The following is a 13789-nucleotide window of genomic DNA, read 5'->3' as shown; positions in this document are numbered from 1 at the left end:
GTAGTAAAGCTTCCAAGAGTCCAAATTCAATTATTATCAGCTCTGAAAATAGACATTAAAGAAAATGTATATATAGTAGGAGACTTCAACACCCCACTGTTACCAATGGACACATCAAAAAGACAAAAAATAAAGACACTACAGCCCTAATAAAGACATAGAACTCATGGGCTTAAAGGCATCTATAGGACACTGCACCCAAAAAAATCTGAGTGCACATTTTTCTCAAGTGCTCAAGATCATTCTCAGAATCAATCACATACAGAGGCCACAGGACCAAACATCAACAGATACATTAAGATCAAAATTCATTCTAACCATCTTCTTTGATCATAAAGGCATCACACTAGAAATAAATCATGAAAACAAGGAGCCCTCCTACCTCATAGAGATTGAAATCCACACTATTGGAAGACCACTGGACTAATAAGGAGATCAAAGAAGAAATTAAAAAATACTTTGAGTTGAACGACAATGAGGACACCAATTACCAGAATGTATGGGAGACTGCAAAAGCAGTAATAAGAGGGAAATATATAGCAATACAAGCTCATATAAAGAAACAAGAAAAAACTCAAAGAAACCACCTAATCTCACATCTCAAAGAACTAGAAAAAGAACAACAAAAAAACCTTAAAACCAGGAGACAAAAGGAAATAATAAAAATCAAGACAGAAATAAATGAAATGGAAATTTCAAAAATCCAAAAGATCAGTGAAACTAAAAGTTGGTTCTTTGAAAAAATAAACAAAATAGACGAACCTCTCTGTGCAGCCAAGCTCACAGAGAAATAACGGGAGAAAACACATATAAATAGGATTATAAAGGAAAGAGGAGAAATTACAACAGACTCCATTGAAATCAAAAGAATAATCAGAGGTTACTATAAACTCTTATATGCAAACAAATTCAACAATCTAGAAGACATGGACAAATTCCTAGAATGATGTAATCATCCAAAGTTAAAGAAGAAATAGAACACCTAAACAGACCAATTACAAGCAGCAAAATTGAAGTAGTAATCAAAACACTCCCCCAAAACAAAAACCCATTAGGGGGAAAGGATGTCCTGAGCAATCTCCTTACAGGTATTGAGGACTCCAACCCACACCAGACCAAAGCCATCAAGACACTGGGAATGACAAATCCCATCATTACCAAAGGGAGGGTTACTAAGACCTGAGGGTGGAGTTAAGCAGCCGGGATTGGTATAAAACCAGACATGTGGGCCTAGGCTTGCTCTCTTGGCCTCACAGCTCTTGGCTTTTTTTGCCAGCTCTCAGTGTGCCATTGGGATTCAGGGCAGCGGAACTGGTAGGACACATTCACGAATTTATGTCCCGCTCTTTCTCCATGAGTTATTCATTTCTTCATTTCCCCTTCTTTTGTAAATAAACCCTTTATTAACCTTTTGTGTGGGCATGCAGCTGAGTATTATTAAGTCCCTTTTAAGAGCACAGGTGAAGACCCACAGTCAGGCAACCAATTTCATATCGGGGTTGCCCTGTAAAAAACCCAGGAGCAGACAGCTTCACAAATGGATTCTACCAAATGTTCAGAAATGAATTAGTGCCTATCCTACACAAACGCTTTCAAAAACTTGAAAAAGAAGGAATACTACCAAATACGTTCTATGAAGCCAACATTACACTAATACCAAATCCAAACGAAGATAACACAAAAAAAAGAAAATTACAGGTCAATCTCCCTAATGAACACTGATGCAAAAATCCTCAACAAAATCCTTGACAACAAAGGGAGAAATCAAACTATCATTATTTGTGGACGATATGTTAATATACATAGAGAACCCCAAAAATTTCAGAGAAAAACTAATTCAACAATCAGTTTAGTAAAGTGGCAGGATACAAAATCAATGCACAAAAATCAGTAGTCTTCCTATACACAAGCAATAAATCTGAAGAAGAAGGAATCAATAAAACCATTTCTTTTGTTATTGAAACAAAAAAAATCAAATACCTGGGAATAAACCTAACAAAAGAAGTAAAGGACCTATACAAAGAAAACTATAAAACACTGTTAAAAGAAATAGAAGTAGACACAAAGAAATGGAAAGACATCCCCTGATCATGGAATGGAAGGATTAACATTATCAATGGCCATCCTACAAAAAGCAACCTACAGATTCAATGCTATTGCAATTAAAATTTCAATGTCATTCCTCAAAGAAATAGAAAAAATATTGATGAAATTCATATGGAGCCACCAAAAACCCCAAATGGCCAAAACCCTCTTGAGAAAAAAAAGAAAGGAATAGGGCATCACTCTCCCAGATTTCAAACTATACTATAAAGTCTTAATAATCAAAACTGCATGGTATTGAAACAAGAACAGACACACGGACCAATGGAACCAAAAAAAAACCCCAGAAATAAACCCACAGATTTATGGTCAACTAATCTTTGACAAAGGAGCAAAGAATATGCACTGGAGAAAAGAAAGTTTGTTCAATAAATTGTGCTGGGAAAACTGGCTCACTACATGAAAAAGAATGAATCTTGACTACTACCTCACACCATGTACAAAAACCAACTCAAAATGGATTAAAGAATTAGACATAAGACCTGAAACCATAAAATATATAAAAGGAAATACAGGTGAAACACTACATGACATGCACTCAAAGACATCTTTACAGACACGACACCCAAAGCAGTGATAGTGAAGGCAAAGATAAACAGCTGGGACTACAACAAATTAAAGAACTTCTGCACAGCAAAAGAGACAATAACCAAAACAAAGAGAAACCCCACCAACTGGGAGAAAAATTTTACACACAACACTAATGAAAAAGGACTGATCACAAAAATCTACAAAGAGCTGATGAGACTCAACAAAAATGAAGAAAATAATCCAGTCAAAAAATGGGCAGAAGAGCTAAAAAGAAATTTCCCCAAAGAAGAAATACAAATAGCCAACAGGCATATGAAAAAATGTTCAACATCACTTGCAATCAGGAAAATGCAAATCAAAACTACCATGAGATACCATCTTACACCAGTGAGAATGGCACATATTAAAAAAACTAGCAACAACAAATGTTGGCGAGGGTTGGAGAAAAAGGAACTCTTCTGAACTGTTGGTGGGAGTGCAAACTGGTCCAACCACTATGGAAAGCTGTGTGGAGATTCCTCAACCTACTAAAGATAGAGCTTCCATATGATCCAGCAATTCCACTCCTAGGTATTTACCCAAAGGACACCTGAACATTAATTCCAAAGAGCACCAGCATCCCTATGTTTATAGCAGCATTATTTATAATAGCTAAGCTTTGGAAACAACCCAAATGCCCAAAAATAGATGACTGGATCAAGAAGATGTGGTACATATACACAATGGAATATTACTCACCAATCAAAAAAGATAAAACACATGCAATTATCAGCAACATAGATGGAGCTGGAAGGGATCATGCTCAGCGAAATAAGCCAGAAAGAAAAAGAAAAATACCAGATGGTCTCACTCATAACAGGAATCTAGAAAACCTAAATAAGGGACCAAGAAAAAGAATAACTATAAGAAAGAAAAAATCAAAATCAACAAACAACTATGAACCAGAGACACACTATGGGGGTGTGGGAGGAGGGATTGGGGTCAAAATAAGGGGATTGCAATTGTATGAGGAATATAAAAATAAAAGTAAGTAAGTAAGTAAATAAATAAATAAATAAATAAATAAAATAAAAATGAAAAATGATGTAAAATTATATAAATAAAAAGAAAATTAAAAAGAAAATCGTTGCCAACAGAATCCAACAATGCATCAAAGGGATAATACACCACAATCAAGTTGGATTTATCTCAGGGGTACAAGGATGGTTCATCATATGAAAATTGATCAGTATAATTCAACACATTGACAAAAAGAAAAATAAAAACCATGTGATCATATCAATAAATGCTGAGAAAACATTCAAAAAGTCTAACACTCATTTATAATGAAGGCCCTTGAAATTCTTGGGATAGAAGGATCATACCTTAACATGATAAAAGCCATATATGATAGCCAATATTATTCTCAATGGCGAAAGGCTGAAGGCCTTTCCTTTAAGATCAAGAACAAGACAAGGATGTCCTCTCTCACCACTGCTCTTCAATATAATGCTGGAGGTCCTAGCCAGAGCATAAGAAAGGAGAAAGATATACAAGGAATCCAAATAGGGAAAGAAGAAAATATATGAGGCAACATGGCGGCAAGGAGAGGCTGCGAGTAAGATCTCCCATTAAAAAAAAGTTACTAGGGAGGAAAAGCGGCAGGTCCCAGTGAGAACTGGGACACGGAAGATAAACGGACGACTCCAGCAAACTACCTGAAGAAGAAAGTTGCCATAAGAGGACTAGAAGGGAGGAAAGCGCAGAACCCTGCTCCCCTCCCCCACCCACAGAGTGCCGACCAGCAGAGAGGAGGAAAACAACAAACTAAAACGACCAACAAGAACAAACTACGCAGCAAGCGGGACTGTGAGTGGAAAGGAACTATTTCAGCCACCACACCCCTTGAACTGGAGCTGTGGAGAACCCTGCAGGATTCGCTGCTGTGGTGAGCGAATGGCTCTGGGCACCATTAGAGAACAAAGAGACTGGAGACCCGCACACAGCCCCGGGCCGCCAGTAAGCTTGCGCGGGAAAGCAGCGCACTTGAAAAGCAAACGCGGTTCGGGATCGTGGCTGCCCAGGTCCCCACACCTGTGACCTAGGCTTGCGGGGAGACGTGCGTGGACCCTCACTGAGGTGAAAGCCCCTCACTGAGTAATCAGGAACCAGGTACCCAGACACGGGAGCTGGGTGCAAAAGACTCCATCTTTGCGGACACTGAACTGGGATACAGCCCGCGTCCTGGACCTGAGGGCTTTGGAACTGAGACCCGGGCACGAAATTCGGGGTGTGAGTTTCTCCACAACAGTGGGGCACAAGGCAGACACAGCACCCCAAAGCCTTGAGGTTTACCCTACCATTCCCGGTCTGTTCCCTGTCCCACTGGGTGGAAAAAACAGCTCCCCAAGGGATCTAGGAGAGATTTCTGGCGCCATCTAGCGACTTGAAACCGGCAGAAGGCTCCTGGAGGACCAAGTGGCCAGCTGGGAAGTTAGCCCACACCAGGCCCCTTCCGACAAGTAGTCTGAGCCCACAGGAGGAGCGGGCACACACGGCCAGGGCAGACCGGGCACGCAGAAGAGTGTGCCCGAGACCGGATGCGCAGGGAGTGTGCCCCGCATCGCCATTTTAGAACAGGGACATTTCTTCAGTAAAGACTGCCTGCAGAAGGCTCCCTCAGGAACCAGAGGTGAGCGGGGAAGCTCGCCCACTCCAGGCCCCTTCTGGTCTGCAGTCCAAACACACAGGGGGAGCGGGAACCCACCGCTGGGGCAGACCAAGCACACAGGGGAGTGTGTCCCCACATCGGCATTTTAGAACAGGGATCTTTCTTCAGTAAAGACTGCTTGAAATAGACAGATGGCCCCTGAAGGAGCCAGAGGGGAGCGGAGAAGCTCACCCAAGATGCAGGCCAGGCCCAGCAACACAGTGTCCCAATGCATACGACAAATTAGAAAACAGACAGTAGGGAGTAGAAGAACCAAACACAACCTAACAACTCCTCAGGAAAAAAGCACACCACAAAAAGAAAACCAACCCCAGATTGCAACGACAGTAACTTGGAAGAACTTCTGAGCCTTCCAGAAAGAGAATATAAAATTGCCGTGATTAAAAAAATGACAGAACTCATAAAGGAAAACAATGATCAGAAGAAGGAAATTGAGTCCCTAAAGAGGGAAGCAAAAGAAACGCAGGAGATCAAAGAATTAATGGAGGAACTAAAGAACTCTGGGAAAAGCAATGAAAGCAGAATAGATGAAATGGAAGAACGAATAAATACTCTTGAAGACACAGAAATAAAAAGAACCAAAACAGAAAAGGAAAGAGAAGTACGAAGGAAAAAGACTGAAGAAAGACTTCGGGAACTATCTGACTCCATGAGGAAAAGAAATATAAGAGTTATAGGAATACCAGAAGGAGAGGAGAGAGATGTAGGAACAGAGAAAATATTCAAAGAGATAATTGAAGAGAACTTCCCAAATGTGAAGAAGGAGCTAAAAATTGATATACAAGAAGCAAGAAGAACACCAAACTTCCACGACAAAAGGAAAAATACAGCAAGACACATAATAGTAAAGCTCCCAAGAATCCAGGACAAGGAAAAAATAATGAAGCTGGCAAGAGGGAAGAAACAGATAACATTCAAAGGAAAGCCAATCAGGCTGACATCAGACTTCTCCGAAGAAACACTACGGGCAAGGAGAGAGTGGAGGGACATAGTCAACAGACTCCAAGAAAACAGATGCCAACCAAGAATACTCTATCCCACAAAGCTCTCTTTCCTCTTTGAAGAAAGAATATGGACCTTCCCAGACAAACAGAAACTCCGGAATTTCATTACAACTAAACCCCCAGTCCAAAAAATACTACAAGGAATCCTAAAGCCAGAACCTCAGAGGGACGAATAACAATAAAAGAAGGCCAAAAAAAAACAGTTATTAAAAGAATAAATAAATAAAATCAAAGGAAAGACAAACACAATGGCAAATACAGATGCTAACATATCAATATTAACTAAATTATCTAAATGTAAATGGACTAAACTCTTCAATAAAAAGACACAGAGTTGCAGCCTGGATTAAGAAAGAAAACCCAACCTTTTGCTGTCTCCAGGAAACACATTTAACTACAAAAGATAAAAATAGGCTCAAAGTTAAAGGATGGAAAACAATCCTACAAGCAAATGGACCAAAAAAGAAAGCAGGAACAGCTATACTTATATCAGATAAAACAGATTTCAAACTCAAAAAGATAAAAAGAGACCCCAATGGTCACTACATTATGATCAAGGAGACAATACTTCAAGAAGAAATAACACTCATTAACATATACTCACCAAACGAAGGAGCACCAAAATATATCAGACAACTGTTGTCCTCTCTGAAAACAGACATCAGAGAAAACACATACGTAGTGGGAGACTTCAACACACCACTATCAACAATGGACAGATCAACAAGACAAAAAATAAGTAAAGAAACCAAAGCTCTAAATAAGGACCTAGAGCAATTGGGCTTAACAGACATCTATAGAACACTAAACCCCAAAAAAACGGAGTACACATTTTTCTCAAGCACACACAGATCATTCTCCAGGATCGACCACATACTGGGTCAGAAGACAAACATCAACAGACACACCAAGATTGAAATCATATCAACCATCTTTTCTGACCATGAAGGCATCAAACTAGAAATAAACCATAAAAAGAAGGCAAGGAACTTTCCTACCTCATGGAGATTACTGGAAGACCACTGGACTAATGAGGAGATCAAAGAAGAAATTAAAAAATTCTTTGAATTGAACGACAAGGAGGACACCAATATCCTAAATGTATGGGATGCAGCAAAAGCAGTAATAAGAGGAAAATATATAGCAATAGAAGCTCACATCAAGAAACAAGAAGAACTCAAAGAAACAACCTAATCTCGAAGCTCAAAGATCTAGAAAAAGAACAACAAAAAACCCCAAAACCAGTAGAAGAAAAGAAATAATAAAAACCAAAGCAGAAATAAACGAAATAGAAAGTAAAAAAACAATACAAAAGATCAATGAAACCAAGAGCTGGTTCTTTGAAAAAATAAATAAAATAGACAAACCCCTAGCCAGGCTCACAAAGGAAAAAAGGGAGAAAGCACAAATAAACAGGATCATCAATGAAAGAGGAGAAATCACAACGGACACAGCAGAAATCAAAAGAATAATCAGTAACTACTATGAACAGTTATTTGGAAACAAGTTCAACAATCTAGAGGAGATGGACAAATTCCTACAACTCTACAATCACCCAAAGCTAGATAAAGAAGAAATAGAACACCTAAACAGACCAATTACAAGCAGCGAAATTGAAATGGTAATCAAAAACCTTCCCAAAAACAAAAGCCCAGGACCTGATGGATTTACAAATGAATTCTACCAAACATTCAGAGACGAATTAGTACCTATCCTTCACAAACTCTTCCAAAAAATTGAGAAGGAAGGGACAATACCAAACACGTTCTATGAAGCCAACATTACACTAATACCAAAACCGAATAAGGACAACACAAAAAAGGAAAACTACAGGCCAATCTCCCTAATGAACACTGATGCAAAAATCCTCAATAAAATTTTAGCTATCAGAATCCAACAATGTATCCATAAGATAATTCACCACGACCAAGTAGGATTCATTCCAGGGACACAAGGATGGTTTAACATCCGAAAATCAATCAACGTTATCCAACACATCAACAAAAAGAAATATAAAAACCATATGATAATATCAATAGATGCTGAGAAAGCTTTCGACAAAGTGCAACACCCATTCATGATAAAAGCCCTTGAAATTCTTGGGATACAAGGAACATACCTCAACATCATAAAGGCCATCTATGACAAGCCAACAGCCAGTATCATTCTCAATGGTGAAAAGCTGAAAGCAATTCCATTAAGATCTGGAACAAGACAAGGATGTCCACTCTCACCACTGCTTTTCAATATAATACTGGAAGTCCTAGCCAGAGCAATAAGACAAGAGAAAGACATCCAAGGAATCCAAATAGGAAAGAAGAAGTCAAACTATCACTATTTGCAGATGATATGATAATATACGCAGAGAACCCCAAAAACTCCACAGAAAAACTAATTCAACTTATCAATCAGTTCAGTAAAGTGGCAGGATACAAAATCAACACGCAAAAGTCAGTAGCCTTCCTATACACAAACAATAAATCTGAAGAAGAAGAAATCAAAAAAACCATCCCTTTTTTTATTGAAACAAAAAAAAATCAAATTTGGGAATAAATCTAACAAAAGAGGTAAAGGACCTATACAAAGAAAACTATAAAACACTGTTAAAAGAAATAGAAGAAGACACAAAGAAATGGAAAGACATCCCCTGCTCATGGATTGGAAGAATAAACATTATTAAAATGGCCATCCTTCCAAAGCAATATACAGATTCAATGCTATTCCAATCAAAATTTCAATGTCATTCTTCAAAGAAATAGAACAATTATTGATGAAATTCATATGGAATCATAAAAAAATCCAAATAGCCAAAGCTCTCCTGAAAAAAAAAAGAAGGAAATGGAGGCATCACACTCCCAGACTTCAAACTATACTACAAAGCCATAATCATCAAAACTGCATGGTATTGGAACAAGAACAGACATACAGACCAATGGAATCGAATAGAAAATCCAGAATAAACCACAGATTTATGGTCAACTAATCTTTGACAAGGAGCAAAGACTATGCATTGGAGCAAAGAAAGTTTGTTCAATAAATGGTGCTGGGAAAACTGGGTCGCTACATGCAAAAGAATGAAGCTTGACCACTACCTCACACCATACACAAAAATCAACTCAAAATGGATTAAAGAACTTGACATAAGACCTGAAACCATAAAATATATAGAAGGAAATATAGGCGAAACACTACGTGATTTGCACATCAAAGACATCTTTACAGACACATCACCCAAGCAGTGATAGTGAAGGCAAAGATAAACAGCTGGGACTACATCAAATTAAAGAGCTTCTGCACAGCAAAGAGACAATAACAAAAACAAAGAGAAACCCCACCAACTGGGAGAACATTTTTGCACCCAACACTAATGATAAAGGACTGATCACAAAAATCTGCAAAGAGCTGATGAGACTCAACAACAACAAAGAAAATAATCCAGTCAAAAAATGGGCAGAAGAGCTAAAAAGAAACTTCTCTGAAGAGGAAATGCAAATGGCCAACAGGCATATGAAAAAATGTTCAACATCACTTGTCATCAGGGAAATGCAAATCAAAACTACCATGAGATACCATCTCACACCAGTGAGAATGGCACATATTAAAAAAACTAGCAACAACAAATGTTGGCGAGGGTGTGGAGAAAAAGGAACTCTCCTGCACTGCTGGTGGGAGTGCAAACTGGTCCAACCACTGTGGAGAGCTGTGTGGAGATTTCTGGACCTACTAAACATAGAGCTTCCATATGATCCAGCAATTCCACTCCTAGGTATTTACCCAAAGGACACAGAAACATCAATTCCAAAGAACACCTGCACCCCTATGTTTATAGCAGCACTGTTACAATAGCTAAGCTTTGGAAACAACCCAAATGCCCAAAAATAGATGACTGGATCAAGAAGATGTGGTACATATATACCATGGAATATTACTCAGCATTCAAAAAAGATAAACACATGCAATTTGCAGCAACATGGATGGCGCTGGAAGGGATCATGCTCAGCGAAATAAGCCAAAAAGAAAAAGAAAAATACCGGATGGTCTCACTCATAGCAGGAATCTAGAAAACTTAAATAAGGGACCAGGGAAATGAATAACTATAAGAAAGCGAAAATCAAAATCAACAAAAAACTATGAACCAGAGACACTTTTAGGGGCGGGGGCGGGAGGGGAGGGATTGGGGTCAGAATGGGGGGGCTGCAAGTGTATGGGGAATATAAAAATAAAATTTATTATTAAAAAAAAAAAAAAAAACAATGGTAGTGGGAATTGTATGGGAAATATACCCAAGATGAAAATGCATACATTGTGCAAAAAATAAAAAATGATGTAAAAATATATAAAATAAAAATAAAATAATAAAATAAAAAACAAAAATGTACTCAGAAAGAACCATGCTCATGCAAAAAAAAAAAAAAGAAAGAAAAGAAAAGAAATGCATATTGTGGGCATACCAGCCCAGCTGAATCAGAATCTGCATTTATACAAGTATGCTAATTGCAGAAGTGTTGGTATAGAAAAGGTTTTCTCACCTTCTCATTGTCAATTTTGTGCAAAATAGCATTTTTATCAGGGTTATCCCGTGTATTGCAGCTTTTAGCAGCATCCTTCCAAATATCTACAGGAATAATTTATCTCTTTCTATGAACTGCTACCATGAAGTTTGAGAACTGGAGGCATTCTGACAAATCAAACTGAAAGTATCATCCCTACTTCAATTATAATATTAATAGATCATTAAACCTCTCTAAGCTCCATTTCTGAAGTTTAGTTCCACACCATAAGATGGACTTTTCTATAAATGAAATCAAACAAAACCTGGGAGGTTTAATTCAGATCATCATGCTTCAATAGGTGTATCTCTTAGACTTAACAAACATGTTGAAATGAGGGAGTGTATGACACCTCTTAAGTTGTGATATAAGTAAGAGATTTGTAACTGTTATAATAACAAATGTGTCATAAAGCAAAGGAGTTTGGCACCCAAGATTTATATCAAAGGACACAATTTCCCTCTTGTTGAAAAGTAGAATAGCAATTTTCAAGAGATATCATGGCTGTGCCCGCATCAAAATTCAATACTTTGAAAACACAAGGGACCTAACAAGACAAGTTCCTCAGTCTTAAATATGGAGAAAACTTTGCCTGAGATTTGAGATAATTTCAGGGTACAATTTAGGTAAAAAAGTAAGCCCCCACTCCTGACCCTGCAGGCAGCTTAGGAAGGCTGGAATGGATAAGGGAATGGATAAGGGAATGGATAAGGTTGCCTCTGGACAAGGCTATAAAACCGACCACCACAACCAGAAGAACCAGTCCAGCTCTAGGGACACAAAAGAGAAAGCCAGAACATGTTTCTGCGTGAAAAGCCAGTATCAGAGACCAGGAATCCCAGCAGGTAACTAGTGCAAACTGGCAGCCCCTTTAGGAAGCGGGGATAAGAGTAGAAATGCGACCCTCATATGCTCCTTCTCACACAGACTTCTCCCATCTCGCCACTGCTTCCCTTAGCAGTGTATTTCAACAAATCCACCTGTTCTGTTCTCAACTCTGTCTCTGGTGAATTCTTTCACCCCCATGCCTCCGGCCTCACCCTGATCTTCTCCCCAAAGCAATAAGGTGCTAGGATTTTTAGACCTCTTGACAGAAAATGCGGTCATGGAAAAAGAGTAATACCTAACACAAAAGAAACTATTCACTTCTCTCCAACCTGGTCTCTTGGGAGCAATCAGCAGAAAATTTTCCTTTCAATGCAGACCAGTGTCCGAAGGGAATCATGTGCTGAGAGGGCACAAGAGGGAAATGTGCCAAGGAGCACAGGTGGAAGCTGTAAATACCTCCTGTCCAGTGCGTAACCTTGAGATAAACGGGGCATGGTTTTGATTTGGGTTTCAGTTCTGTTTTACAGGGAGCCAGGTTTAGCTTGGGGACCAGTTCTTATTCCTTTTTACTCTCTGGTCTGGAACACAGCCTGAGTCTCCAACACTACCATCCAATGGGAAATTCAGACTTCCACACGGAGACCTTTCTCTCAGAAATCCCACCAGGGTGAGTCCAACACAGTGGCGATTGAACGACAGGGTCAGAGAATATGTGGGCCAGGAACATTCACCTGTGGTTGCCTGTTTGCTTCCTTGCCTAATTAATTATTCTTGTATGATTCCAGACAAATAAATGAATAAAATCTAGGCATCACAAAGATCAGGTACTCATAAATGATCACTAGAAAGTCAAATGGAAAAAGATTGGGAATTTTGAAATGTTTCCAGTAAAAATAGAATATGTCCAACAAATACAAAATTTGCCAGCTGGACTTGATCTCAGGCACACAGCAGGGGAGGGGAGAGCACAAGGGACTAAGGTGATGGGAGAGCTATAGAGACTACAGCTGAGGGGAGAAATCAAAGAGTTTATAAAAATCAACGAGTGAAAATTAAAAAATAACTATAATGATTTTTTAAGAGTATGTACACGGAGTTTTGCAGTTAAAGAGAGTGGGTTAATAGATTATTAACCAAAGGTTATAGACTGAAATAGGGGCTTCTTTTGTTTTGTTTTGTTTTTTACTTTTAAGATGGGGTATATTCAAAAATTTTCCTATACAGTGGAGATCAAGACCAGAAACTGCTTGCTTGCAAATGCTGTCATGCAACTTTAGCTCCTGAAACAGATGTATGGTATTTTCTATTCCTTTGGTTATAAGATTATCCACCTGGAAAAAAATAAATTACTAGCAAAGGTGGGTATTTTTTTTAAGATTTATGTTTTTTTTAATTTTATTATATATTTCTTACATCATTTTTAAGGTTTATTTATTTTTATACAAGAGCTGGGGTACAGGCCAGAGGTGCAGGAGCGTGAGAGGATTCACCAGAGACAGAGCAGGGACCAGAACAGGCAGCCTGACGAAACATACTGCTGAGGGGAGCAGAGGCAAGACAGGAGAGGACTGCTGAGCATTGCAGGAATCTCCTCAGCCACCTGGGATAGAACCTGCATTGCAGAGGCTGCGGACAGCTTCACAGCACCATGCTCAACCTTTCTTTTAAGATTTATTTATTTATACAAGAACTGGGATACAGGTCAGAGGCACGGGAGGTGAGAGAATTCACAGGAGACAGAGCACGGATCAGAACAGGCAGACGGACCAAGGAAACTGCTGAGGGGAGCAGCGGGAGTGGATTTCCAGACGGGAGTGGATTTCCCTGACGGTGGGGTGAGGCTGAGATAGAAACCGGCTGCAGAGGCTGCGGACAGCTTCAGAGCGCTCTGCTCAACCCACTGCGCCACCAAGAAGGCCCCAAAGGTGGATATATTAAAGAGCTTTACTTCACAATATTTATTTCTTCCTTTCACCACTTTATATTAAGTGGATTTTTTTAATTTATTTATTTTATGTATTTTTACATCATTTTTCATTTTTGCACAATGTATGTATTTTCAT

General features: G+C 38.9%; 1 protein-coding gene across 2 annotated transcripts in view; it reads left to right on the top strand.

The window, feature by feature from the left end:
* Nucleotides 1–13789, top strand: part of LOC119241164 (olfactory receptor 7A10-like) — a 31144-nt gene that overhangs the window by 12930 nt on the left and 4425 nt on the right. The window contains exon 1 of one of the 2 annotated variants that reach the window (XM_037506269.2): nucleotides 12306–12393. The exons of the other annotated variant lie outside the window; for it this stretch is intronic. Within the exon in view, the coding sequence (XP_037362166.1) occupies nucleotides 12341–12393 (53 nt within the window). The 5' untranslated portion in view covers nucleotides 12306–12340. Of the gene's footprint in view, nucleotides 1–12305; nucleotides 12394–13789 lie in introns of those variants that run through there. 2 annotated transcript variants of the gene reach the window in all.

The sequence above is a fragment of the Talpa occidentalis genome, unplaced genomic scaffold (assembly GCF_014898055.3).
Source record: "Talpa occidentalis isolate TD23 unplaced genomic scaffold, MPIMG_talOcc4v2.1 talOcc4.12, whole genome shotgun sequence".
Lineage (NCBI taxonomy): Eukaryota > Metazoa > Chordata > Mammalia > Eulipotyphla > Talpidae > Talpa > Talpa occidentalis.
Note: the sequence above shows the minus strand (reverse complement) of the source record. Positions and strands in the feature narration are given on the sequence as shown.